This window comes from Chiloscyllium punctatum, chromosome 17 (genome assembly GCF_047496795.1).
Source record: "Chiloscyllium punctatum isolate Juve2018m chromosome 17, sChiPun1.3, whole genome shotgun sequence".
NCBI lineage: Eukaryota > Metazoa > Chordata > Chondrichthyes > Orectolobiformes > Hemiscylliidae > Chiloscyllium > Chiloscyllium punctatum.
In genome coordinates this window covers 89425752-89450680 of record NC_092755.1, presented here as the reverse complement: position 1 = coordinate 89450680, position 24929 = coordinate 89425752, and the positions used below count along the sequence as shown (strand labels likewise).

Genomic DNA, 24929 nt, shown 5'->3' with positions numbered 1-24929 from the left:
CACCTGCCATTTAGATTGTCATGATGCGATAGAAAAGTGGTTCTTTTTCTGCCACTTTAATTGAAGATTGTGGATTCAAGAACAATTCCAAATCTTAAGCACAAAATCTAGGCTGGCAGTCCAGTGTGGTACCAAAGGACTATGCTGTTGAAAGCTGTATTTCGAGTGACATGTTAAACTGGGGCTCTGGTTGCCCTCTTTGGTGCACTATTTTGAAGAAGAGTGGGAGAACTGTACCCAGAGGTAGCTTGGTCAACATTTATCCCCCAACCAACATCACAAAAACATTATCTGGTTGACATCAGTTTGTTGTTTGCGGGAGCTTGATGTGTGCAAATTAGCTGCTGTGTTTCCCACGTTACAGCAGCGAGTCCACTTCAAGAGCACTCCATTCACTAGCTGAACATTGCTTTGGGATGTCCTAGGGTCATGAAAGGTACTATGTAATTACCCTATGTAATTTATTTTATCTCCCTCATGAAGCCATTGTCATAGTTGCCAATCACTTTCGCTATATGTACAAGGTTTCATTGAGGATATCATCAGGTTTTATTTCATTACAAAAGCTTCAACTAGTCTTGCCTTTGACTGCTCCCACACACCAATGTATTTTCAATTGGCATTGTTGGACCCTGATTTTCTTTTCCCCTTTTTTAAATCTAGGGCTGCTCTGCTAGTTGTAGCTTAACCATCTCCCAGTATAGATCAGCTGTGATTGCATCCACTGAGAAGTGAACCCGGTATGTTCCTGATATGTATGGTCCATATGTGATCATCAAAGCTAAAAGAGGCACAAAGGAGGAATGAGTTATAAGAAATCTCAGTAAATGCATTTATTTAAGTTAGAAAGTAATAGACACTACCAAGTTTGAGATTTGAGAAACTATGCATTGTAGCAGCATGCACTAAGGGCATAGCTTTTAGTTCATCAGGGCAGCTCAGTGGTTAGCACAGTTGCCTCTCAGCACCAGAGACCCAGGTTCAATTCTAGCCTCGGGTGAACATCTGAGTGGAGTTTGTATATTCTCCCCATGTTTGCGTGGGTTTCCTCCAGGTGCTCCGGTTTCCTCCCATGATCCAAAGATGTGCTGGCTAGGTGAATTGACCATGCTAAAGTTGTTCATTGTGTTCAGGGATGTGTAGGTTATTCAGCGGAAATGTAGGGTAATAGGGTAGGGGAATGAGCCTAGGTGGGTTACTGTTTGAAGGGTTGGTGTGGACTTGTTGGGCCAAATGGCCTGTTTCCACACTGAAGGGATTCTATGATCAAATAGTTTCAGACAAATGCAACTTCAGCACTTAACAGAATACTATTGCAGAGGTTTTTAAAAATCAAAAACAGAAAGTTCTGGAGAAACTCAAAGCAGAGTTGAAATTTCAAGTCAAGTAACCAAACTTCAGAACTGTCAGTCTGAATTTTCCTCTTTCCTTCATTTTTCACGTTTGCTGTGTTATTTTTTGGAGACAGTGCTGTACCTTTGCCTCCCTTCATTTAACTAAATTATAATCCATGACTCAATAGCATCTCCCATCAGATGCGCATAGGGTTCAAATCCTACTCCAGTAACTTGAGTGCAAAATCCAAAGCTTTTTTAAAATACTTCAATCCAGTGCTTAGGGAGTGCTGCTATACCAAGACTTAGTCTATCTTAGTGGGTGTCAAAGATCCCATTATGCTGATTTGAGGAGGAGCAAGTCATTTCTGTTCTGGTCAATATCTATCCCTCAGCCATTGCTCTTTTTGTACATTGTTCAAAGAGGCTGACCTGTCGGGTATCAGAATGAGTTGTGAAGAGATTTGGGATGGCCTGTGGTCCTGAGAGGCATGATATAAATGCTAGCCTCTCAATTGCACAATTAAAATCTTTCCATGCAGAGCATTGTGTGTGCAAGCTTTCCAAACATTGCTGTATTAATGATCCTTTCTTAAAACATACACTTTCTGTAAATCTCCTGACCTTTACAGCAGCAATCCTGACGCAGAATAATGAATTCGAGGCTAAAGTAAATAGCACATCTGTAGTGGATTATGTAATCCTGTTTCGTGAATCTGCAGTTAAGCCTATTCTGTTTAAAATCTAATTTGAAAATCTCCAGTACAAAAAAGTAGCACTTCTGCAAATACTGCGAAATATATAAATATTTGAATATCAGCAAGGTTGCTCATAATCGGAGATGTTATCAAAATATTGTTGTATTCTCCGCATGAAGTGTTCCCTTCAACCCCTGATGTTCAATGGCCTTCATTCTATCCTTCCTTTTCTCATCCGAGCAGTTATTGACCAGTCAGCATTCTATATCTTGCAGAGTTTAAAGCTGAAGAGTCTTTTGTTTCTTTGACCTTCACAGAATGTGCACTGCTCACATAGCTACAGGGTGCTGCATGACAAATCCAAACAGCACAACCTCCACATCCAGTCATCGTGTGACAACTTAATTTATGCTTTTTTTTCACACAAGCAGACAGTGTTATGGTCTTCTAAATGTTGTCCAATTGTTAAATAGTGTGTTGCAAAAGCTTTTATTGTACTTGAGATTTATTAATAATTGTCAAAACATCATCTTTTGAGGATCTAAGGGAGATTAGTACTTCACTAATTTTGTTTGGAAGCCCTGTGTCGATTCAGTCTCTGGCATCAAGTTTCCAAATTAGCCTTTTCTGGCATCCTTTAATTAATACGTTTGTATCAGGTCAGCTCCACTGCCAATCTTTGTGCCTGTACTTTATCAGAATCTGAAAAAGCTGGAACTTTTAGTTGGTCAGTCGATGTCTGGAAAGAAAAGATGAATTAATACCTCAAGTGACAGAAGGAGGTGAATTTCAGACTTTTTTTTAATGCTAAATGAAGGGGAGGGAATGTAATGTATACAACCTAAACACCAAAATACACAAGTTTTGTATATTCTTTAAAAGTAATTCTTGTATTTGAAGTTGGATTTCTCAAAGGTGGTAAATTGACACTGGTTCAGCTGTATTAATCAAACTTTATTACATTGCAAGGTTTGTAGCCCAGATTGAGGTTTAGGGTGTAGGTTTGCTCTCTGAGCTGTAGGTTTGATATCCAGATGTTTCGTTACCTGTCTAGGTAACATCATCAGTGGTGACCTCCAAGTGAAGTGAAGCTGTTGTCTCCTGCTTTCTATTTATATCTTTCTCCTGGATGGGGTTCCTGGGGTTTGTGGTGATGTCATTTCCTGTTCGTTTTTTTTGAGGGGTTGATAGATGGCGTCTAGATCTGTGTGTTTGTTTATGGCATTGTGGTTGGAGTGCCAGGCCTCTAGGAATTCTCTGGCATGTCTTTGCTTAGCCTGTCCCAGGATAGATGTGTTGTCCCAGTCAAAATGGTGGTTTTTTTCATCCGTGTAGGGCTACCAGGGAGAGAGGGTCATGTCTTTTTGTGGCTAGCTGGTGTTCGTGTATCCTGGTGGCTAACTTTCTTCCTGTTTGTCCTATGTAGTGTTTGTGGCAGTCCTTGCATGGAATTTTGTAGATGACGTTGGTTTTGTTGGGTCTTTTAAGTTTGTTAGTTTTTGTTTGAGTGTTGGTGGGTTTGTGCGCTACTAGGATTCCGAGGGGGTCTTTGTAGTCTGGCTGTCATTTCTGAAACTTCTTTGATGTATGGTATGGTGGTTAGGGTTCCTAGCTGTGTTTGGTCTGCTTGTCGTGGTTTGTTCTTGAGCAATCTGCACACTGTATTTTTTTGAGTATCCGTTCTTCTTGAATACATTATATAGGTGGTTCTCCTCTGTTTTTCAAAATTCGTCTGTGCTACAGTGTGTGGTGGCTCGTTGGAATAGTGTTCTGATACAGCTTTGTTTGTGTGTGTTGGGATGGTTGCTGGTGTAGTTAAGTATTTGGTCAGTGTTTGTCGGTTTTCTGTACACGCTTGTGAGGGTGTTGTTGATGATGTTAAATGTCTCTTCTGGGTCCGCTACATAGATGACACCTTTGTCATCACAAAACGAAACAAGATAGAAGAGACATTTAACATCATCAACAACACCCTCACAAGCATAAAGTTCACCAAGGAGGAAGAAAACGACAGCAAACTCACATTCCTGGACGTCACAGTCGGAAGAAAGGACAAGGGAGAATTACAAACCTGCGTGTACAGAAAACCGACAAACACTGACCAAATACTTAACTACACCAGCAACCATCCCAACACACACAAACAAAGCTGTATCAGAACACTATTCCAACGAGCCACCACACACTGTAGCACAGACGAATTTTGAAAAACAGAGGAGAACCACCTATATAATGTATTCAAGAAGAACGGATACTCAAAAAAATACAGTGTGCAGATTGCTCAAGAACAAACCACGACAAGCAGACCAAACACAGCTAGGAACCCTAACCACCATACCATACATCAAAGAAGTTTCAGAAATGACAGCCAGACTACAAAGACCCCCTCGGAATCCTAGTAGCTCTCAAACAAAAACTAACAAACTTAAAAGACCCAACAAAACCAACGTCATCTACACAATTCCATGCAAGGACTGCCACAAACACTACGTAGGACAAACAGGAAGAAAGTTAGCCGCCAGGATACACTAACACCAGCTAGCCACAAAAAGACATGACCCTCTCTCCCTCGTAGCCTTACACACGGATGAAAAAAGCCACCATTTCGACTGAGACAACACATCTATCCTGGGACAGGCGAAGCAAAGACATGCCAGAGAATTCCTAGAAGCCACAATGCCATAATTCCAACCACAATGCCATAAACAAACACAGATCTAGATGCCATCTATCAACCCCTCAAAAAAAAACGAACAGGGAATGACATCACCACAAACCCCAGGAACTCATCCAGGAGAAAGATATAAATAGAAAGTGGGAGACAACAGCTTCACTTCACTTGGAGGTCGCCACTGATAATGTAATAAATCATCATTCTTAAACATATCTGAGAATGTTGGTTCAAGCTTTTTGTTCAGATTAAATTTCAAAACACTGCCCTGGTTTCTGGTGGTGTTCCCATCTTCAGTTGAAGAGTCCCCTAACTCGAAACATTAACTCTGTTTTCTCCCACAGTTACTACCAGACCTGAGTTTCAGCAGCAATTTGATTCAGACCTCCGCAGCCACATTTCTTTGTTTATTTCCATTTGGTAATATGCATATTGGCTTCAGCAGAAATCTGAAGGCTATTCTTTTTTGAGAGAAAGCTGTATTTTAAAACTGATGCAATTTTGGGTGCTATTTGTGCTGGAATCATCCTGCTGCATTTATGTCTAGACCAGTATTGAACTTCACAACCGCAAAGCCTCAGCACCGAGCCCATTGAAGTTACCGAAACATGCCTTTACCATCATCTTCTACTTGCCTCTAAGCTAACTTTGGATCCAGTGTGCCACTTTGCCTTGGGTCTTGTGAGCTGTTTCTTATATGACCGGTCTGCCACATGGGACTTCCTCAAAAGCTTTGCTGAAGGTGATTGAGACCACATCAATTGTGTTACCCTCATCAGTACTGCTGGTTACAACTCAAAAAACATTATCCAATTTGTCAAACGCAACATTCTCCTTGCTCATGCTTCCTCTCCCTGATTAATCTGTATCTTATGAGATACAGATATATTCTGCCCTCCAAATTCTTATTAATAACTCCCCCAGTACCTATGTTAGACTGGCATGTAATTTTCTTGTCTATCCCTTCCTCCCTTTTTTTAACAATGAGATAACATTACCAATCCTCCAATTCTTTAGCTCCTCGCCTTACAGAGTCACAGACTCAGAATTGTACAGCACTTAGGTCTAACTTGTCTATGTTTACCAAATCAATCTAGTCCCATTTGCCAGCATTTGGCTCATATCCCTCTAAACCCTTCCTATTTATGTACCCAACCAGGTGCCTTTTAAATGTTGTAAGTATATCAGCCTCCACATGACCTCTGGCAGTTTATTCCATGCACCCACTACCCTTTGTGTGAAAAAGCTGCCCCTTTGGTGCATTTCATTATCTTTCCCTGCTCTTCTTAAACCTATATCCTTTAGTTTTAGACTCCCCTACCCCAGGAAATAAACCTTGGCTATTCATCCTGTCCATGCCCCTCACGATTTTATAAACCTCTATAAGATCACCCCTCAGCCTCCACTCCAGGGAAAATAACCTTGGCCTATCCAGCCTCTCCCTATAACTCAAACCCTCCACTATCACCTACCTTCAAGCCAATTTTTTATCCAAATGGCTAGTTCTCCCCTGGTTTCCGTGTGATATAATGTTGCTAACCAGTCTACAATGCAGAACCTTGTTAAGTTCCTTGCTGAAATCCATGTAGACACCATCCACTACTCTGCCTTCATCAATCTGTCACTTTTTCAAAAAACTCAATCAAGTTAATGAAATATGATTTTCAATGCACAAAGCCATGTTGACAATCTATAATCAGTCCTTGCCTTTCCAAATACATGTAAATGTTTGTCCCTCAAAATCCTTTCCAATAATTTACCCACCACCTGTGACCAGAAAGGCTTTAAACATTATTGCCAAGGCCCTTCACATCTCCTCGCTAGCCTTGCTTAACAGCCTGGGATATGTCAGATCTATGCCTGTAGAATTACCCACTTTTAAAGCTGCTAAATGCACTAGTACTTCCCCTAACTGTTAAAATTTCTTAGAAATTAAATAGAGTCAGTGTAACTGTATAGCACTAGCTCATGCATTTGCTCATTAAATCATATTTTCACGTAGAACTGTAGTATTTGCATTGGTACAAAACCGAATCGGTTGCTCAACTTAGTGCAAAGTCTATTCACGAAGGTCTCTGGTTTGATTAGCAGCCTTTGCTGAGTTCACTTGTTTCAGCTGGGAAGAGGAGTGGATAAGGGATGATGTTAATCAGCAGTTACCCTCAGTATTTCTGGACTGCAGTGGGCAAATTAGCCAGCATTCCCTCACTGATTGTTTCCATTCTCCCCTGCTGGAAGCGTACCTGTGCTTGACTCTAACAAAAATAATTGCATTAAAGGTGCTGTAATAAGTAAATGCAATATGCAGGAAACTTCACGAGAGCTAAAAAAAATCAAGGCAGATAAGAGATATTCACACTGGTGATCAACACTTGAACAGCAGGGTAATTTTGAAGGAGCATCCTAAAGATGATTGAGGGATGGAGTTCCAGAGCTTGAAGCCAATGCATTTCAAAGTATAGCTGACAGAGAGTAAAGAAAGTCATGCTGTTCCAATTTTCACTTAGACCAGCATATAAGGAGTTAAATGGTCATTTAACAGTAAAGTTTTCAAACTACTTTTGTCAAAATTGCAGCTAATAGTTGGAAGAAACCCATTTTGCATATGTAACTACTCAATAATGCTAACTGATTATGGCTGTGCAGAGGGACCTGAGTGTCCTTATGCATGAATCACAAAACATTAGTTTGCAGGTTCAGCAGGTAAGTAAGTCAAATGTAATATTGTCTTTCATTGGAGTTTAAAAGCAGGGATGTTATTCTGTAGTTGTATGTGGTGTGGCCATACCTGGAGTACTGTGTACAATTTTGGTCATCTTATTTGAGAAAGGATGCTCTGGACAGGGTGCAGAGGAGGTTCATTAGGTTGATTCTGGAATTGAGGGGGTTGGCTTATGAGGAGAGATTGAGTAGACGTGAGATTCTATTCATTGGAATTTATAGGAATGAGGAGGGGTTTTCTGTAACATACAGAATTATGAATGGACTAGATAAGATAGAAGCAGGGAGGTTGTTCTGTTGGTGAGTGAAGCTAGAACTAAGGGGCAAATAAGGGGGAGCAGGTTTGGGACTGAGGTGAGGTGGAACTTCTTCAGCTAAAGGGTTGAGAGTCTGTGGAATTCCCTGTGCAGTGAAGCAGTTGAGGCTACCTCATTGAATGTTGTTAAGGCAAAGATAGATTTTTGAACAGGAAAGGAATTACGGGTTATAGTGAGTTGGCGGGTAGGTGGAGCTGAGTCCACAATAAGATCAGCTATGAATGGCGGAGCAGGCCTGAGGAGTCACATGGCCTACTCCAGCTCCTACTTTTAGGTTCTTGCATATCATTTGGTCAATGCCTTGGCTGTTCACCTGTTGAATATTCCAACATTTTCTGTTTTTGAATCAGTGCACCTAATAGTTAATACATTCTCCATCAGAAAGGAGAAAATTGTCAGCAAAGTAACTTCAGACAAACTGATCTTTTGGCTTTTATTTGATTTGGGAAAACTATTAAAGTATATGGAAGTATTGATCTAAATACAGCCTTTCATAACATAATTTGTGTTTTAGGGTAAGTATGTTATTGGAATTAGTTTACTTTTTCAAATCTGGTTCAATGCAGGAGAAGGAAAATATATGTTTATGCTGGCCATGGTAATTTGGGCAATTTAACTATGAGACAGTGCATCCTGTTGTGAACAACAAGAATTGTGAGCAAAGTTGTAGCTCGGAATAGAAGAGTCAGTAGCAACGTGAATGGATAATTGGCTGTATGACAGGAAACAGTAATGGTTAGTGGATGTTTTTCAGGCTAGGAAGGTTAGCAGTGGAGTTCAGCACTGGTCAGTGTTAGGATCCTTGCTTTTCTTGATGTATATTAATGATCTAGACCTTGGTGTGCACAGTACGATTTCAAAATTTGCGAATGAAGTAAAACTTGGAAGCATTGTAAACAATGAGGGTGATAGCATAGAACTTTCTAAGGGCATACACAAGTTGTTGGAGTGGGCAAATAGGTGATAGATGAAGTTCAATGCAGAGAAGTTGTAATGTTACTTTATTTGGTTGGAAGACCATAGGCAAAACAAAGGGTACAGTCTAAAGAGGGTGCAGGAGCAGGAAGATCTGGGAGTATAAATGCGTAGATCTTTAAAGGTGGCCTCGTAATTGTGAAAGCAGTTAAAGCATTCAGCATTGTAGCCTTTAATATTAAAGGCATAGAGAGCAAGAGCAAAGATTTTGCTTAATTTATTTTAAAAAATGCTAGTTCACCCTCAAATAAAGTATTACCTCCTATACCAGGCACCACACTTTTTGGGAAGGTTAAAAGTCATTGGACAAATTGCAGAAGTTTATGAGAATGGTTCGACGAATGAGGAACTTCAATTATGAAGGTTGAGAAGCTGGGGCTGTTCTCCTTGAAGAGGTGGCTGAAGGAAAATCTGGAGATGTAAATAGGGAGAAAATGTTCCCACTCTTGAAAGGATCAAGAATAAGAGGGCACAGATTGAATAATAAAAGGAAAAGTAATGAGAGGACAAATATTTTCATGTGGTGAGTGGTTAAGATCTGGAATGTACTGCCTGTGTATTCAAAAAGGGAACTAGATGGTTACTTGAAAAGGAACAACATGCAGATTTTAGGAGAAAAAGTAGGAAACTGACACTTGGCAATGCTTATTTGGTAAGCTGGCACAGGCCTGGTGGAGAAGGTTTGGAGAGCCAGGTGTGATAGGAATTGGCAGCCACAGAACATTAAAAGAGCGCCATTATGTTGGTGCATTTCTATATCATTGACACAATGAAGTGACCTTGTTTTAATGGAAATGTTTGTAAGATTGCACCTATAGTGCAGTAAACCAGTAGCTTTCCACAAATTCTAATTTGCATGAAACAATGTTATATACATTTCTAAATTTAACTGGACATAGTGGAATGTGCAAGGGCATCTTCTTCCAATTTCTTCAGTTCCCTTTGGGGTGTGCTAACTTTACAGTACTACATAAAATCTTTAGCACAGAAAGTGACCATGTCGGTATTGGCACTTCAGAGATGCCACCAGTCTGGCTATTTATTGCTCACCACCTTTCCCATTGCACTTTCCTCTTTTTACACTCATATTTTTCATGCCTCCCCTTGAATGAATGTTGTCTGGTTCATTTACTCCATATGGTGGGTTTTTGTGTATTCTCAACATTCTCTACAAAGAACTTCCTCCTAAAGTTAATTGATCTGTTAAGAGCCTATTTGGACTTGTGCCCTCTAGTTCTTGCTCACCCACATTTTGAACCAGTTTCTTTGAGCCAATCAAAATCAGGTCTTAATTATAAAAGCTCTATTTGTCTTCTCTCTCTCTTTTAAATCTTTCCTGACAGATATGTCACTGATGTTATATTTTTTGTTTCAACGTGGGTGGGTGGGTTTTAAAATACAGAAATACAGGCTTATTTCCGAAAAGAAACTATTTAAAATTTAATCTAGTGCTTATCGTTAATGATTCACCCAACTCATCCTTTAGCTAATAGTCTTTCAGATTGTCCTCTTGTGTATAATGGGAACATTTATGTTGACTTAAATTTAGCTGGATTCTAAGAACACAAAATGTATCTGATAATTGTTGACCTGCCTATCACTTTAGTCAACCCTGCATCCTTGCCCAATGCTGTATCTTCAAGGTTTTACACTATTAAATTGTTATAAGCTGATTTTTTATTTTTCTGGAATTTTGTATAATTTATTCTCAGTTGCACAGTGTTCCATTTTTAATAAAAATTCTTGCCTTTATAAAAATCAGAAGGTTGACTTAAAACAAAACCATGTTTAAATGTCAAAAAAAGTCCGTAATACTCTATATCTAATTTAATATGAAACTAATTGTCTGTATGTATATGTTTGTTTCTATGCTCTTTATTTGTAGGAACCTGGGGCTTTTAGCAATGCTGATTTACAACCAGATGCTCTATAAAACAGCAATCTAAATCGAGGCTTGCTGTTTCTCTTCTATGCAGCAGGAAGATTGTGGTAATGTGTATGTTCTGTGAGATGTGCAGACAGACTAAATGTTTCCTGGCTGCTGACACAGTGCTCGGGAGCCAAGATGCCATCCTTGCCTGTCAATTAGACCACGACTGCTCTTTTCCATTAAATAAATTACTAACCCTGCATGGTGTGGGTGCCTTTGCAAAAGTCGAGAACTGACAGTATTGCCTTGTTACAACAAACTAACCGGAATCTTGTGAACATGTTCATAGAGTGGTTCACAGACTGGGACCTGACACTGGACCAAATGAAAAACTTAGTTCTAGCGAGCTTGCAGGCACTGAGAGACTGTGATGTAACTGCAGTGACCACCTTTGCTTGCACCCTGGCACTTTTTGTGTGGTATTGTTACCATGTAGGCAGTGAGCAGCCTCGCAACTATGCACCAGTGAATGCCATGATGCAGAGCACCGATGTAAATGGTTTGCAAAATGGTTACATGTACTGCCAGTCCGCCGATTGTGTAAGGTGCACTCATAATGAGGGACGCAGTCAGAAGCTTTATCACAATTTGCAGGAATATGCGAAGCACTATTCATGGTCAGGAATGGGACGGATCCATAAAGGAATCCGGGAACAGAGCCGGTATTTGAACAACAGGTCATCCATTCAAAAACCAGAAGTTTTCTTCCTACCTGATTTGCCAACAACCCCTTATTTTTCACGTGATGCTCAGAAGCACGATGTGGAGCTACTGGAACGAAACTACCAAGCTATCTTGGCTGAGTTTGAACTGATCTTCAAGGCATTCTCAAACTGCAGCCTTCCACAGGGCTGGAAGGTTAACAGCACACCCAGAGGCGAATGGTTCACCTTCTATCTGGTTAACCAGGGCATATGCATTTCCAATAATTGCAGAAGGTGCCCTCGGACGTACCGGTTGCTTGGCAGTCTTCGCACTTTCATCAGTAACAATGTCTTTGGGAATGCCTGTTTCTCCGTAATGAGCCCAGAAACACTCATTACTGAACACTATGGTCCCACGAATGTTCGGATCCGCTGCCATTTAGGTTCGTGAGTATTTAACTTTTTGATGATTATCATAATCTGTGTTCAGTTTGTGGTGTGAAGGTACTGTTTGGTGTTCATTATAATATCTTCAAATGTTGCATGTTTTGCAGTTAGGCAGCCACTCAAGGATTTTGTATGCGATTTCACAATGATGCATCTTTAGACTTGGATAAAACATTGCATAGTCAGCCTTTGTTTGAGTAATTCATTGCACGTTCCTATACATTATATTAGATTGCACCATGACTGACTGTTTTCCCTAATTTTTATCAGAACAATTGTTTGTATTCACTTGGGTGAGAAAATATAGGTTTTGACCACTTCAGGAGTCAAGTCACCTCAAAATCTTGTCCTCTCAAGCCCAACGTCAATTACACATCCAAGTTAATACATGAGAATTGCCTAACATCCCCTTGAAGTTATTTATCTTCTATCTGACTACTAGTTCCTTATCTTATGTACTTGCCTAGTAACCATTTCTCTTTTTACCTATTTTCTTCAAAAAGCCCCCTCACTTGTTCTTAAATATTGCTACTTCGTACTGTATTCTGCAGCTTCATATGCTTTATTCTTTTTAACACAAGCATTTTACCAATGCTGTCTCTTACAATTTTTCTATTTGTGACAGTCAACCACTGGTAGACTGACCCAACCTCCTCTTTGCCAAAATGAGGGAGAGGGAGACAAAGGGGCTCAGAAACAAGCAGTTGGATGTGATTTCAATTATTTGCTCACATCGCAGAAAAAAACTAAAACTGACTGAATGGGATGGAATGGCTGGTTTCTGTGTTGTAATGTCGGTCTTTCTGTGTAAATACCTGCAGGAAAAGCATTCTCTTCTGCTTCAGCATGCTATTTTCTATTTTTTAAAATCATGCTCCCTGCCTAAGTGACATTATCAGTTAGTGTCAATCATGTAACAAACTTTTACTAATATTTTTGCTGACTTTTTGTTTTGCGAGAACCATATAATAGTATTTTCACTTAGTGACTACCATAGGAGAGGCAATGGCTTAGTGGTATGTCACTGGACTGTTAATCCAGAGACCCAGGGAATTGTCTTGGGACCAAAGTTTGCAGGATGGTGAAATTTGAATTCAATAAAAATCTGGAATTAAGAGTCTAATGATGACCACGAATCTATTGTTGGTTTCTGGAAAAACCCATCCAGTTCACTAACGCTGTTTAGGACATATTTAGTTGGTCTGGCCTACTTGTGGTTTCAGATCCACAGAATGTGGTTGACTCCTAACTGCTCTCTGCGATAGGCAATAAGTGCTGGCTTAGCGAAAGGTACCTCATCCCACAAATGAATAAATAAAAAATAGAAAACAATTTCTCAGAAATTTGAGACAAATTTGAGTAAAATCTAGGTTATAATGAAAAAGTACGAATTTTGCAGTGCTTTGACATCCTGTATTTTTATGAACTCCTATGTGCAGAGACATTTTTTATGGTGCTCCTGTGGCACTTTATTGTTTAAAGGTGTTCTTCATTGTTCTTCATTGAAAAGATTGTGACTATTTTGCGTAAGTTATTCCAGTGAAACAAATGACCAGTTACTTTTTAATTTGATGGCATTAGTTGAGTTGGGCTGTTAGCTAGCAGAATTCCTTTTACTCTCTTTTGTGTTGTCCATGGCTCATTTGGCACCCTGTGCTCCTCTGCATCAAAATGTCATGGGTCCAAGACAGTTTGAAAATCTGGCTATCCATTTCAACATTACTGAGGGACCACTGCGTTTCCCAAGATGGCATTTTGTGTTGAGATATTTAAACTTGCAGGTAGCTCTTCAATAATGCAATGGTTGTATTCTTGTGCAACCCAGTGTTATAGAAAAATTGAGCTTTAGAGACAGCTCTTAATCGCACTACAGCCAACACATGTTTCAAAAGTTTGTGCTTTAGAAAACAATGTCCCCAATTCGTCAATTACATTATAGTGAATTTGTGTTAACGAAATGCGTGTTATAGCAGAACGACCTGTATCAGCTTTCTCATACCTAGATAATTGATCCCATGGCACTCTTCTAAAGAAGAATTGGGAATTTTCCCCAGTTTCCTGGATAATATTTATCCTTTAGTCAACAATGTATTGATTGTCACTGCATTAGTCATCCAAAAGCCCTACTTAGTGATATAGGAATCTGAGTTCTAATCCCATCAAGGCAGCTGGTGGGTTTTAAATTCATTTAATAGATCTGGAATATAAAGCTTATCTGGGTAATGGTGACAATGATAAGAATCACCAAGTTTGTAAAAACATATCTGGTGCAATCATGATTTTCTCTGGCCTGTATGTGATCCCAGATCCATAAAGATGTGCTTGATTTTTAACATCACTCAGTTCGAGGAAAATCAGCGATGGTCAACAAATGCTGGCCTTGCCTACATCCTATGAAATCAGCAATATATTGTAACAATTTTCTAGACACTATTGCATTCGCGATAATGGGAACTTACTGTGCATAAATCAGCTGCCGCGTTTCAACTATGACTAAACGTCAAAAGTGAAAGTGCTTTGGGAACCTCCTGTGGTTGAGAAAGGTGTTGTCTTGATTCAGGTCTGCCTTTCTTTGATAAAAGTGGAGTACTGGAATATATCTTAATTAAGGCCTTGTGAAGCATCCTGCGTCCATATGCTAGATGTTTACAGAAATACTTTGTAAACCTATGTTCGTTCTTCCTTTCAATGTCTGTCAGGACTATCCATCTGACCCCATACTTGAGTAAATGAGTATGATGTAATTGTCATTATATTGAGAGATACTCTAGAAGTGTTTACCAGTGAGTGTCAGTGGATATATTCAACAGGAAATCATAGATGAGGGTGATTGAATATGTCACTAAGTACAATGTCCCCATGAAACCATGAGAACAGACTTATTGTAGCAACATTAGATCCAGATTAATGTTGTGATACTTTAGTATGTATCTCTGAAAGTTGCCACCCAGGTAAATAGTGCGGTGAAGAAGGCATATGGCATACTGGCTTTTATTGGTAGAGGAATTGAGTTCCAGAGTCCTGAGGTCATGTTGCAGTTGTATAAGACTCTGGTGCGGCTGCATCTGGAGTATTGTGTGCAGTTTTGGTTGCCATACTGCAGGAAGGATGTGGAGGTACTGGAACGAGTGCAGAAGAGGTTTACCAGGATGTTGCCTGGTATGGTAGGAAGATTGTATGAGGAAAGGCTGAGGCACTTGGGGCTGTTTTCATTGGAGAAAAGAAGGTTTAGGGGCGATTTGATAGAGGTGTACAAGATGATTAGGGGTTTAGATAGGGTTGACCATGAGAACCTTTTTCCACGTATGGAGTCAGCTATTACGAGGGGTCATAGCTTTAAATTAAGGGGTGGTAGGTATAGGACAGTTGTTAGGGGTAGATTCTTTACTCAGCGAGTCGTGAGTTCATGGAATGCCCTGCCAGTAGCAGTGGTGGACTCTCCCTCTTTTATGGGCATTTAAACGGGCATTGGAAAGGCATATGGAGGATGGTGGGCTAGTGTAGGTTAGGTGGGCTTGGGTCGGTGCAACATCGAGGGCCAAAGGGCCTGTACTGCGCTGTATTTTTCTATGTTCTATGTATTAGATTACTTAGTGTGGAAACAGGCCCTTCGGCCCAACAAGTCCACACCACCCCGCCGAAGCGTAACCCACCCATACCCCTATATCTACCCCTTACCTAACACTACGGGCAATTTAGCATGGCCAATTCACCTGACCTGCACATCTTTGGACTGTGGGAGGAAACCCACGCAGACACGGGGAGAACGTGCAAACTCCACACGGTCAGTCGCCTGAGGCGGGAATTGAACCCGGGTCTCTGGCGCTGTGAGGCAGCAGTGCTAACCACTGTGCCACCGTGCTGCCCCTCTATAAAGGTTTTGAACACTACCTAATGACTTACAGTATACTACAGAATAAATTTATCCTGTTGTAGAAAACAGACCAGAAAAGCTTCTGAGTTTGATTGGAGAATGGGAGGTGATAGCCCTGCGGTATTGATACTGGGCTAATAATACAGAGATCAATTTAATGTTCTGGACACCCAGATTAAAATCTCACCATGGCACACACCATGATTTCAATATCTGGAACTGAAAGTCAAGTAATGACCATCAAACCATTTTAAGCTGTCATAAAAACCCATCCAGTTCACAAATGTCCTTTCGTGAAGCAAATTACTGGCTGTACTTCGTCTGATTTGCATATGACTCCAGACCCACGGCAATATGGCTGACTCTGAATGTCCCTCTGAAATAGCTTCATAAGCCATATAGTCATATCAACTGCTAGAATGAAACCATCTGATATCGACTGAGGCAGTAGAAGTGACAACTGTAAACACAACCCTGTTGATCACCTGAGTCGTCCTTCAGACGAGTCAAGCAATAGCCTGGCATATTCATATTCACGGAATTATACCTCTGTCATAACGTCAGAAATTGGAATGTCTGCTAATGACTGCAAATTATTCAGCACTATTCATGAGTTCTCCGATACTGAAGTAACCCAGCTCCAGGTGCAGCAAATCCTGGACAATATGGCACTTATGTTTCTTGCCATTTGTCAGCCCAAATCTGGACAATGTCAGGCAATATCTGCCTCCAGCAAGAGATAATCTAACGATCTTCCCATAACATTCAGTGACATAGCAAGAGATTCAATGATCGCAACCAACATCTTGTCATTATACAATTGAAATTTCTGCTTGCAGTCACTGTTAAGCTTCATGCACAAGAATGGTCACCTGGGTGAAGCACTAAAAGCCAGTTTCTGTCACAAGTAATCACTTGACATGGAGGGAAACATATATTCTCTTTTGAAAAGAAAGTAACTTTTTTTAAGTGTTGAGGTAAAGGGCAGCAAAGTACCCATGAGGCATGTGTGCACTGCCGTCAGTCCTGGTGAAAATACTATTTGCATGACGATCTTGCAGCATGGTCTCAATTCCAATTTCCTATGAGGAGAGCTGCTGTCCTTTGGAGAGAAGGCATTTTTCAGGGTCAGCAGCTCATCTAACTTATAAGGGAACTGGAGCTGAGAGAGAGAGAGAAAACGAGGCACACAAAGAAACCCACACCGCTAACTGACATGGCAGTGAACCTGCGCAGTTACTGTCTTTGCTGTTGAATTCATGTATTGCTGGACATCTGAGTGCGTCTGGGGAAATTAACAAACAGTGAAATTCACAACTTAACTTGGAGGAACCTGTTTGGGGGAGCTCACAGCACAGAGACAGAAAAATGAATAGTTTTAAGTGTGGCCCTGGGACCTTGCTGTAAGTCTGCAGTAATGAGTAGAGTGTGTTCTTTCATTCTTAAGTGTTTTTATTGAGACATGTCTCTTGATTAAACTTAAAAATATAAGCCATAAGTATTAAGTTAGCCTGGGACAGTGTCTTGGAGAGGAATAAGATGGTGCTATTTTCTGGGTCTGCAGACTGGAAGAAGCAAAAATGCCCTTAGTATGCTCAGTATGCTCATCTTGTTGGATATGGGAGTTTAGGGAGAGTTTACATGTTACTGAGGATTGTATCTGCAATAAATGCCATTGGTTGTGAATCCTATCAGATCAAATGGATCGGTTGGAGCAACAGTAAGAGGCAATGAGGAATTTACAAGAGCAAGGGGGTGTGATGGATGGCAGTTATAGGAAGGGAGAAAAGTCACAGATACAGTCACATAGATGAGTTAACTCCAGGAGAGGTAAGAGAGGTAGGTAGGTAGTTAGTGCAGAAGTCTTCTGTCGTTAACACCATACTAGTTTGAAATGGGGATTTGTAAAATGTGGGGGTGATGGATTCTCAGGGAAATGTAGCACAAACGGCCAAGTTTTCTGGTATTGAGACTGGATCCAATGCAATGAGGGGTATGTTGGGTTCCAAGAGATTGATTGTGTTAGGGGACTCTCTATCTGAGGCACAGATGGATTTTCTGTGGCCAGCAGCAAAAAATTAGAATGGTGTGTTGCCTCCCTGGTACCAGGATCAAGGATATCTCAGAGGGTGCAGAATGTTCACAAGGGGGAGAGAGGGCCCAGCAGGAGGTCATTGGTCATATTGGAACTAACGACATAGGAAGGGAAAAGCTTGAGATTCTGAAAGGGAGAATATAGAGAGTTAGGCAGGAATTTAAAAAGGAGGTCCTGGAGTGGCAATATCTGGATTACTCCCAGTGCTATGAGCTGGTGAGTGTAGGAATAGGAGAATAGAGCAGATGAATGCGTGGCTGAGGAGCTGGTGTATGGGAGAAGGATTCACATTTTTGGATCATTGGAATCTCATCTGGGGTAGAAGTGACCTGTACAAGAAGGACGGATTGCACCTGAATTGGAAGGGGACTAATATACTGGCAGGAGATTTGCTAGCACTACTTGGGAGGATTTAAATTAGTAAGGTGGTGGGGTGTGTGTGGGGGGGAAGGGAACTCGGGGGAAATATTGAGGAAAGAGATCAATCTGAAACTGGTATAGTTGAGAAAAGAAGCAACCCAGTGCAGACAGGGACAAAGAGAACAAGGTAGCACTAAAATTAAACTGCATTCATTTCAATACAAGAGGCCTAACTGGGAAGGCAGATAACTCAAAGCATGGTTAGGAACATGGAACTGGGCAATTACAGCAACATGGTTCAGGGATGGACAGGGCTGGCAGCTTAATGTTCCATAATACAAATGCTACAGGAAAGGCAGAAAGGGGGGCAAGAGAGGAGGAGGAGTGGTGTTTTGATAAGGGATCGCATTACAGCTGTACTTGGGGAGGATTTTCCTGGAAATACATCCAGAGAAGTTATTTGGGTGGAACTGAGAAATAAAGGGATGATCATATTGGGATTGTATTATAGACCCACTAATAGTCAGAGGGAAACTGAGAAATAAATGTGTAAGGAGATCTCAGTTCTCTGTAAGAATAATGGGGTGGTTATGGTAGGGGATTTTAACATTCCAAAAGTAGACTGGGACTGCCATAGTGTTAAGGGTTTAGATGGAGAGGAATTTGTGTGTGCAAGAAAATCTTCTGATTCAGTATGTGGATGTGCCTACTAGAGAAGATCCAAAACTTTACCTACTCTTGGGAAATAAGGCAGGGCAGGTAACTGATGTGTCAGTGGGGGAGCACTTTATGGCCAGTGACCAAAATTCTATTAGTTTTAAAATAGTGACGGAAAAGGATAGACCAGATCTAAAGGTTGAATATAAAGACCAATTTTGACAGTATTAGGGAAGAACTTTCAAAAGCTGATTGGGAGCAGATGTTCGCAGGTAAACGAACAGCTGGAAAATTGGAAGCCTTCAGAAATGAGATAATGAGAGTCCAGAGACAGTATATGTCTGTTAGGATGAAAGGAAAGGCTGGTAGGTGTGGAGAATGCTGGATGACTAAAGAAATTGAGGGTTTAGCAAAGAGAAAAAAGGAAGCATATGTCTGTAATAGACAGGATAGATTGAGTGAATCTTTAGAGGAAAAAGGCAGTAAGAGTTTAATTAAAGAGAGAAATCAGGAGGGCAAAAAAGGGGACATAAAAAAGCTTTGGCAACGAGAGTCCAGGAGAATCAAATACATTAAGAACAAAAGGGCAACTCGGGAGAGAATAGGGCCCCTCAAAGGTCTACAAGGCAGCCTTTGTGTGGAGCCGTCAGAGAGGGGGAGATATTAAATGAGTATTTTGCATCGGTGTTTACTGTGGAAAAGGACACGGAAGATATAGAATGTAGGGAAATAGAGGTGACATCTTCAAAAATGTCCATATTACAGAGGAGGAAGTGCTGGATGTCTTGAAACACAAAAGTGGGTAAATCCCCAGGACCTGATCAGGTGTACCCTAGAACTCTGTGGGAAGCTAGGGAAGTGATTGCTGGGCCTCTTGCTGAAATATTGTATCATAGATAGTCACAGGTGAGGTGCCGGAAGACTGGAGATTGGCAAACATGGTGCCACTATTTAAGAAAGATGGTAAGGACAAGCCAGGGAACTACGACAGGGGAGCCTGACATCGGCGGTGAGCACGTTGTTGGAGGGAATCTTGAGGGACAGGATGTACATGTATTTGGAAAGGCAAGGACTGATTAGGATGGTCAACATGGCTTTGTGCGTGGGGAAACTATGTCTCAAACCTGATTTTGTTACTTCAAAAAACTCAGGAATGAGGAGGACAGAGCGGTAGTCATGATCTATATGGACTTCAGTAAGGCATTCGACAAGGTTCCCATAGGAGACTGGTTAGCAAGGTTAGATCTCATGGAATACAGGGAGAACTAGCCATTTGGATACAGAACTGGCTCAAAGGTAGAAGACAGGGTAGTGGTGGAGGGTTGTCTTTCAGACTGGAGGCCTGTGACCAGTGGAATGCCACAAGGATCGGTGCTAGGTCCACTACTTTTTGTCATTTATATAAATGATTTGGATGTGAGCATAAGAGGTACAGTTAGTAAGTTTGCAGATGACACCAAAATTGGAGGTGCAGTGGATAGCGAAGAAGGCTACCTTGGATAACAACAGGATCTTAATCAGATGGGCCAATGGACTGAGTGGTGGCAGATGGAGTTTACTTCAGATAAATGCGAGGTACTGCATTTTGGGAAAGCACATCTTAGCAGGATTTTAACACCTAATAGTGAGATCCTAGGGAGTGTTGCTGAACATAGAGACCTTGGAATGCAGGTTCATTGCTCCTGGAAAGTGGATTCGCAGGTAGATAGGATAGTGAAGAAGGCGTTTGGTATGCTTTCCTTTATTGATCAGAATATTGAGTACAAGAGTAGGGAAGTCATATTGCAGCTATACAGGACAGTGGTTAGGCCACTGTTAGAATATTGCGTGCAATTCTGGTCTCCTTCCTATCGGAAGGATGTTGTGAAACTTGAAAGGGTTCAGAAAAGATTTACAAGGATGTTGCCAGGGTTGGAGGATTTGAACAATAGGAAGAGGCTGGGTATGCTGGGGCTGATTTCCCTGGTCAGAAGCTGGGAGGTGACTTTATAGAGCTTTATAAAATCATGAGGGACATGGATAGGGTAAGTAGACAAGGTCTTTTCTCTGGGGTGGGGGAGTCTAGAATTAGAGGGAAAAGGTTTAGGGTGAAAGGGTAAAGACATAAGAGTCTAAGGGGCAACTTCTTCACACAGAGAGGGTGGTGCATGTGTGGAATGTGCTGCTAGAGGAAGTGGTGGAAACTAGTACAGTTGCAACATTTAAAAGGCATCTGGATGTGTATATGAATAGGAAGGGTTTAAGATGGGTATGTGGCAGGTGGGATTAGTTTGGGTTGGGATATCTGGTCGGCGTGGACGAGTTGGACTGAAGGGTTTGTTTCGGTGTTGTACATCTCCGACTTGAAAACCATCTTTGCCTCTCTCTCTTCTTCTCTCTTCCACCTCCTTTGCTTACATTATCTCTTCTATTCCGAAGTTTATTTCTGAAATTTTTTAACCAAATCCACTCGTCCTTGATATTGTACAAGGTCGAAAATCTCACACCTGTTGGACTATAACCTGGTGTTGTGTGCTTTCTAACCTTGTCCAATCCAGTCCAACACCAGCACCTCCAACTCCTAAGTATTGTAAACAGTGGATCTCGTTTCCCTCTATCTATCTATCGTTGCCTTATGTTTGTTTTCTTGGCTTTAGTTTGGTTTTCCTTCATCTTCCCTCCCCACCTTTCCCCTCACTCATTTTGTGTTTCTTTGCCTCCACCCTCGGTCTTTCTGACTTCGATTCTTGTCTCTGTCATCTTATGATTTCCAATGCTTGTTTTTTCTCGTGTGTATTTTAATACTGTAAATTAGCTTGGACATTCTGCAGTAAAAATGCATTGGCCTTCATTTAATGGCTCAAGTTCAACATCTTGGCACTCCAATAGGTCATAAGGATAAATTCAGAATGTTGGTTCCTACCAATATGATAAATGGGACTTGCTGATCTGTTGAGTTTGACTGATGAGAGACATATTTTGCATGCTGGTGAATAGCTGTTCAGTTGTAATATGCAGATTACTTTCCAGCATTGGAATATGTATGATTAATTTAAATTTTTCACAAGCTCAGTGAATGCAGCACAGAGTTATCTATGACGGACAACTTCACTGTTTCTAGTACATACTCCAGGCCACCCACAATTATGTAAGTGCTTGAACCTTTTGTGTTTTCTAATCCAGCAGTACAGCCTGTGCATTTAACACGTGAACAAAGCTGTGCAATTCAGTTATTAGCTCTATAGCTCACTTGTATCTTCCATCTGTTCACCCTAACTTCAGAGCCCTGTATATCTTTGATATATTTTTGTAAGACAATCTTGGTTTTGAAATTCTCACTGCTTTGGAGGTTTCAGTTTCTGAAAATTTGGTGGAGAAGTGCTTTCTGATATCTTGAATGGCGCAAGTTGTAGTTTTACCACCTCGTTCAGTATGTCCCACCAGACGAAATAACTTCCCTCTGACCCCATCAAATTCTGTCATTATGTTAGCCACCCAAGTTAGATCATCTTTTAATCTTCTGTACTCCACAGAATACAAGTCTGTTTGTATTCAACCTATTTTCATAATTTAATTCTATTTGTCCTGGTGTAGTTTTGGTGAATCCATACTGCATCTCCTCAAATTCAAAATATCCATTCATCTTGAGATGTACACACACAACTGAATGCTGTACCTCCAGATGTACCTCTGACCAGAGCTTTAAAGAGCTGTAATGTATTTATTCCCGTTCTTTTTGAGATAATTGTCAATAGTTTAATTATATTTCATACTTGTTCACTAGTCTTTACTGGTTTTGATACCTGGATCACTAAATCTCTCAGCTTTGGGAAACACTTTGATCTGTCTTTATTGGGTTCAGAATGGATAAACTCCAACCTACAAACAGTGAGTTTCACATGCCACTGTTTTGCTTAAATTCATCAGTCCCTTTACAGCTTTCTGCTCTCAGCTTTTGACTAGTTTCTGTGATTTTTGACTTAGTGTCCACAGCAAATGTAGATATAGTCCAAAGATGTGTAGGTCAGGTGAATTAGCCATGCTAAATTGCCCATAGTGGTCAGGGATGTATAGGGTAGGTGCATTAGTCAAAGGGAAATGGGGCTGGGTGGGTTACTCTTCGGAGGGTCATTGTGGATTTGTTGGGTCAAAGGGCCTGTTTCTGCACCCAAAAATAAGACTGTTCCTGCACCCAAGTAATTGATAAAATGAAATTGTTGTAATCTCAACTTCTGCTTTGAAGACCTATTGCATGTATTCCGGTATCTTTGTTTCTCTGTATCTGTATCTCTGTAACTTATTTCTAGTTCCAGCCAGCTCACTTAGCCAAGAATCAATCAGCTCCACTTGTAAAGAACTCTTTGGCTTCTGATCGTCTGCACTTTGCAGGAAGATCACGAGACCACAAGATATAGGAGCCATTTAAATAGACCATTTAACCCATTGAGTCTACTCCGCCAAGTGATCATAGCTGATATTTCTCAACCCCATTCTCCTGCCTTCTGTCCGCAGCTCTCGATCCCTTACTAATCAAGAAACCATCCATCTCTTAAATACACTCAATGACTTGGTATCCACAGCCTTCTGTGGCAAAGAGTTCCACAGGATTCACCACCCTCTGGCTGAAGAAATTTGTCCTTCTATCAGTTCTAAAGGGTCTTCCCTTCACTCTATGGATATGCTGTCAGATCCTAATGTCTCCTACTAATGGAAGCCATGTCCACTCTACTTTGGTCTCTCTGTATTCTATATGTTTCAATGCAATCCTTCCTGATCCTTCTAAACTCAAAGTACAGACTAAGAGTTCCACACAGGAGAAGCCCTTCATTTCCAGGATGATTCTTGTAAACCTCCTTGCATCATCTTCAGGGCTAGCACATCCTTCTTTTGATATAGAGCCCAAAACTGCTGACAATATTCCAATTGCGGTCTGAAGATAGCTTCATTAGTACGTCCCTGTTCTTGTATTCTAGCCCTCTTGCAATGAACGCTCACATTGGATTTGTCTTCCTAACTGCCAACTGAACCTGCGTGTTAACCTGAATAGAATCACGAATTAGGATTCCCAAGTCCCTTTGTGCTTCAGATTTCCAAAGTCGTTCCCCATTTAAAAAGTAGTCTGCACCTCTTCTTCCTCCGAAGGTACATAACTTCACACTTCCCCATTGCATTCCACCTGCTGCTACTTTGCCCGTTATTGTAGCCTGTCAAAGTCCTTCTGCAACCTCCCTACTTCCTCACCACTACCTATTTCACCATTTATCTTTGTATCATCTTCAAACCTAGCAACAATATTCTCAGTTCCTTCATCCATATCTTTAATGTATAATGTGAATAGCTGTGGTCACAACACTGACCCCTGTGGAACTCCACTAGTCACCAGCTGCCATCTTGAAAAAGATTCCCCACACTCTGCCTTTTGCCAGTCAGCCAATCCTCTATCTATGCCAGTACCTTACCCATAACACCATCGGCTGTAATCTTATTGAGCAGCCTCCTATGTGGCACCTTGTTAAAGGTCTTCTGGAAATCTAAATAATCACATTCACTGGCTGTCTAACTTGTTCAGAGAATTCTAACTGATTTATCAGACATGATCTTCCCTTGACAAAGCTGAGCTGGCTGATCCCTATTTTACCATGCACTTTCAAATACTCCACAATCTCATCCTTAATAACAGACTCAAATCTTACCAACCACTGAGGTGAGGCTAATCACCCAGAATTCACATCTTCTGTCTTTGTTCTTAACCCAGAGTGTTACATTACCCATTTTCCAATCCTCTGGGACTCTCCCTGACTCCAATGAGTCCTGATAGCTCATCATCTGTGCCTCCACAATCTCCTCAGCTATCTCCTTCAGAACCCTGGGGTGTAGTCCAACTATTCTGGGTGATTTTTCCACCTTCCGCTTTCAGCTTTCCCAGCACCTTCTCCTTCATAATGGTCACTACACTCGCCACTGCCCCCACCTGTCTTGAAGTTCCAGTATTCTGCTGGTGTCTTCAGCCATGAAGACTGAGGCAAAGTGCTGTTGCCATTTTTGTTCCTTGTTACTGCTTCTCCAGCCTCATTTTCCAGTGGTGTAGTGTCCACTCTTGGCTCACTCTCATCATCTTATAAATGTAAAAAAAAATCTGTTGCAGTTTTCTTTAATATTACTAGCTAGTTTACCCTCCTATTTCATCTTTTGGCTCCTTATTGCTGGCTTTTAAAGGTTTCCAAATC

General features: G+C 41.0%; 1 protein-coding gene across 2 annotated transcripts in view; it reads left to right on the top strand.

The window, feature by feature from the left end:
* The window catches only part of asphd2 (aspartate beta-hydroxylase domain containing 2), a 44094-nt gene that overhangs the window by 1481 nt on the left and 17684 nt on the right, over window positions 1-24929 (top strand). The window contains exons 1-2 of one of the 2 annotated variants that reach the window (XM_072587848.1): window positions 2753-2814; window positions 10602-11733. In XM_072587848.1, the coding sequence (XP_072443949.1) occupies window positions 10848-11733 (886 nt within the window). In that variant the 5' untranslated portion in view covers window positions 2753-2814; window positions 10602-10847. Of the gene's footprint in view, window positions 1-2752; window positions 2815-10601; window positions 11734-24929 lie in introns of those variants that run through there. The other variant, XM_072587847.1, reaches the window with a different exon arrangement.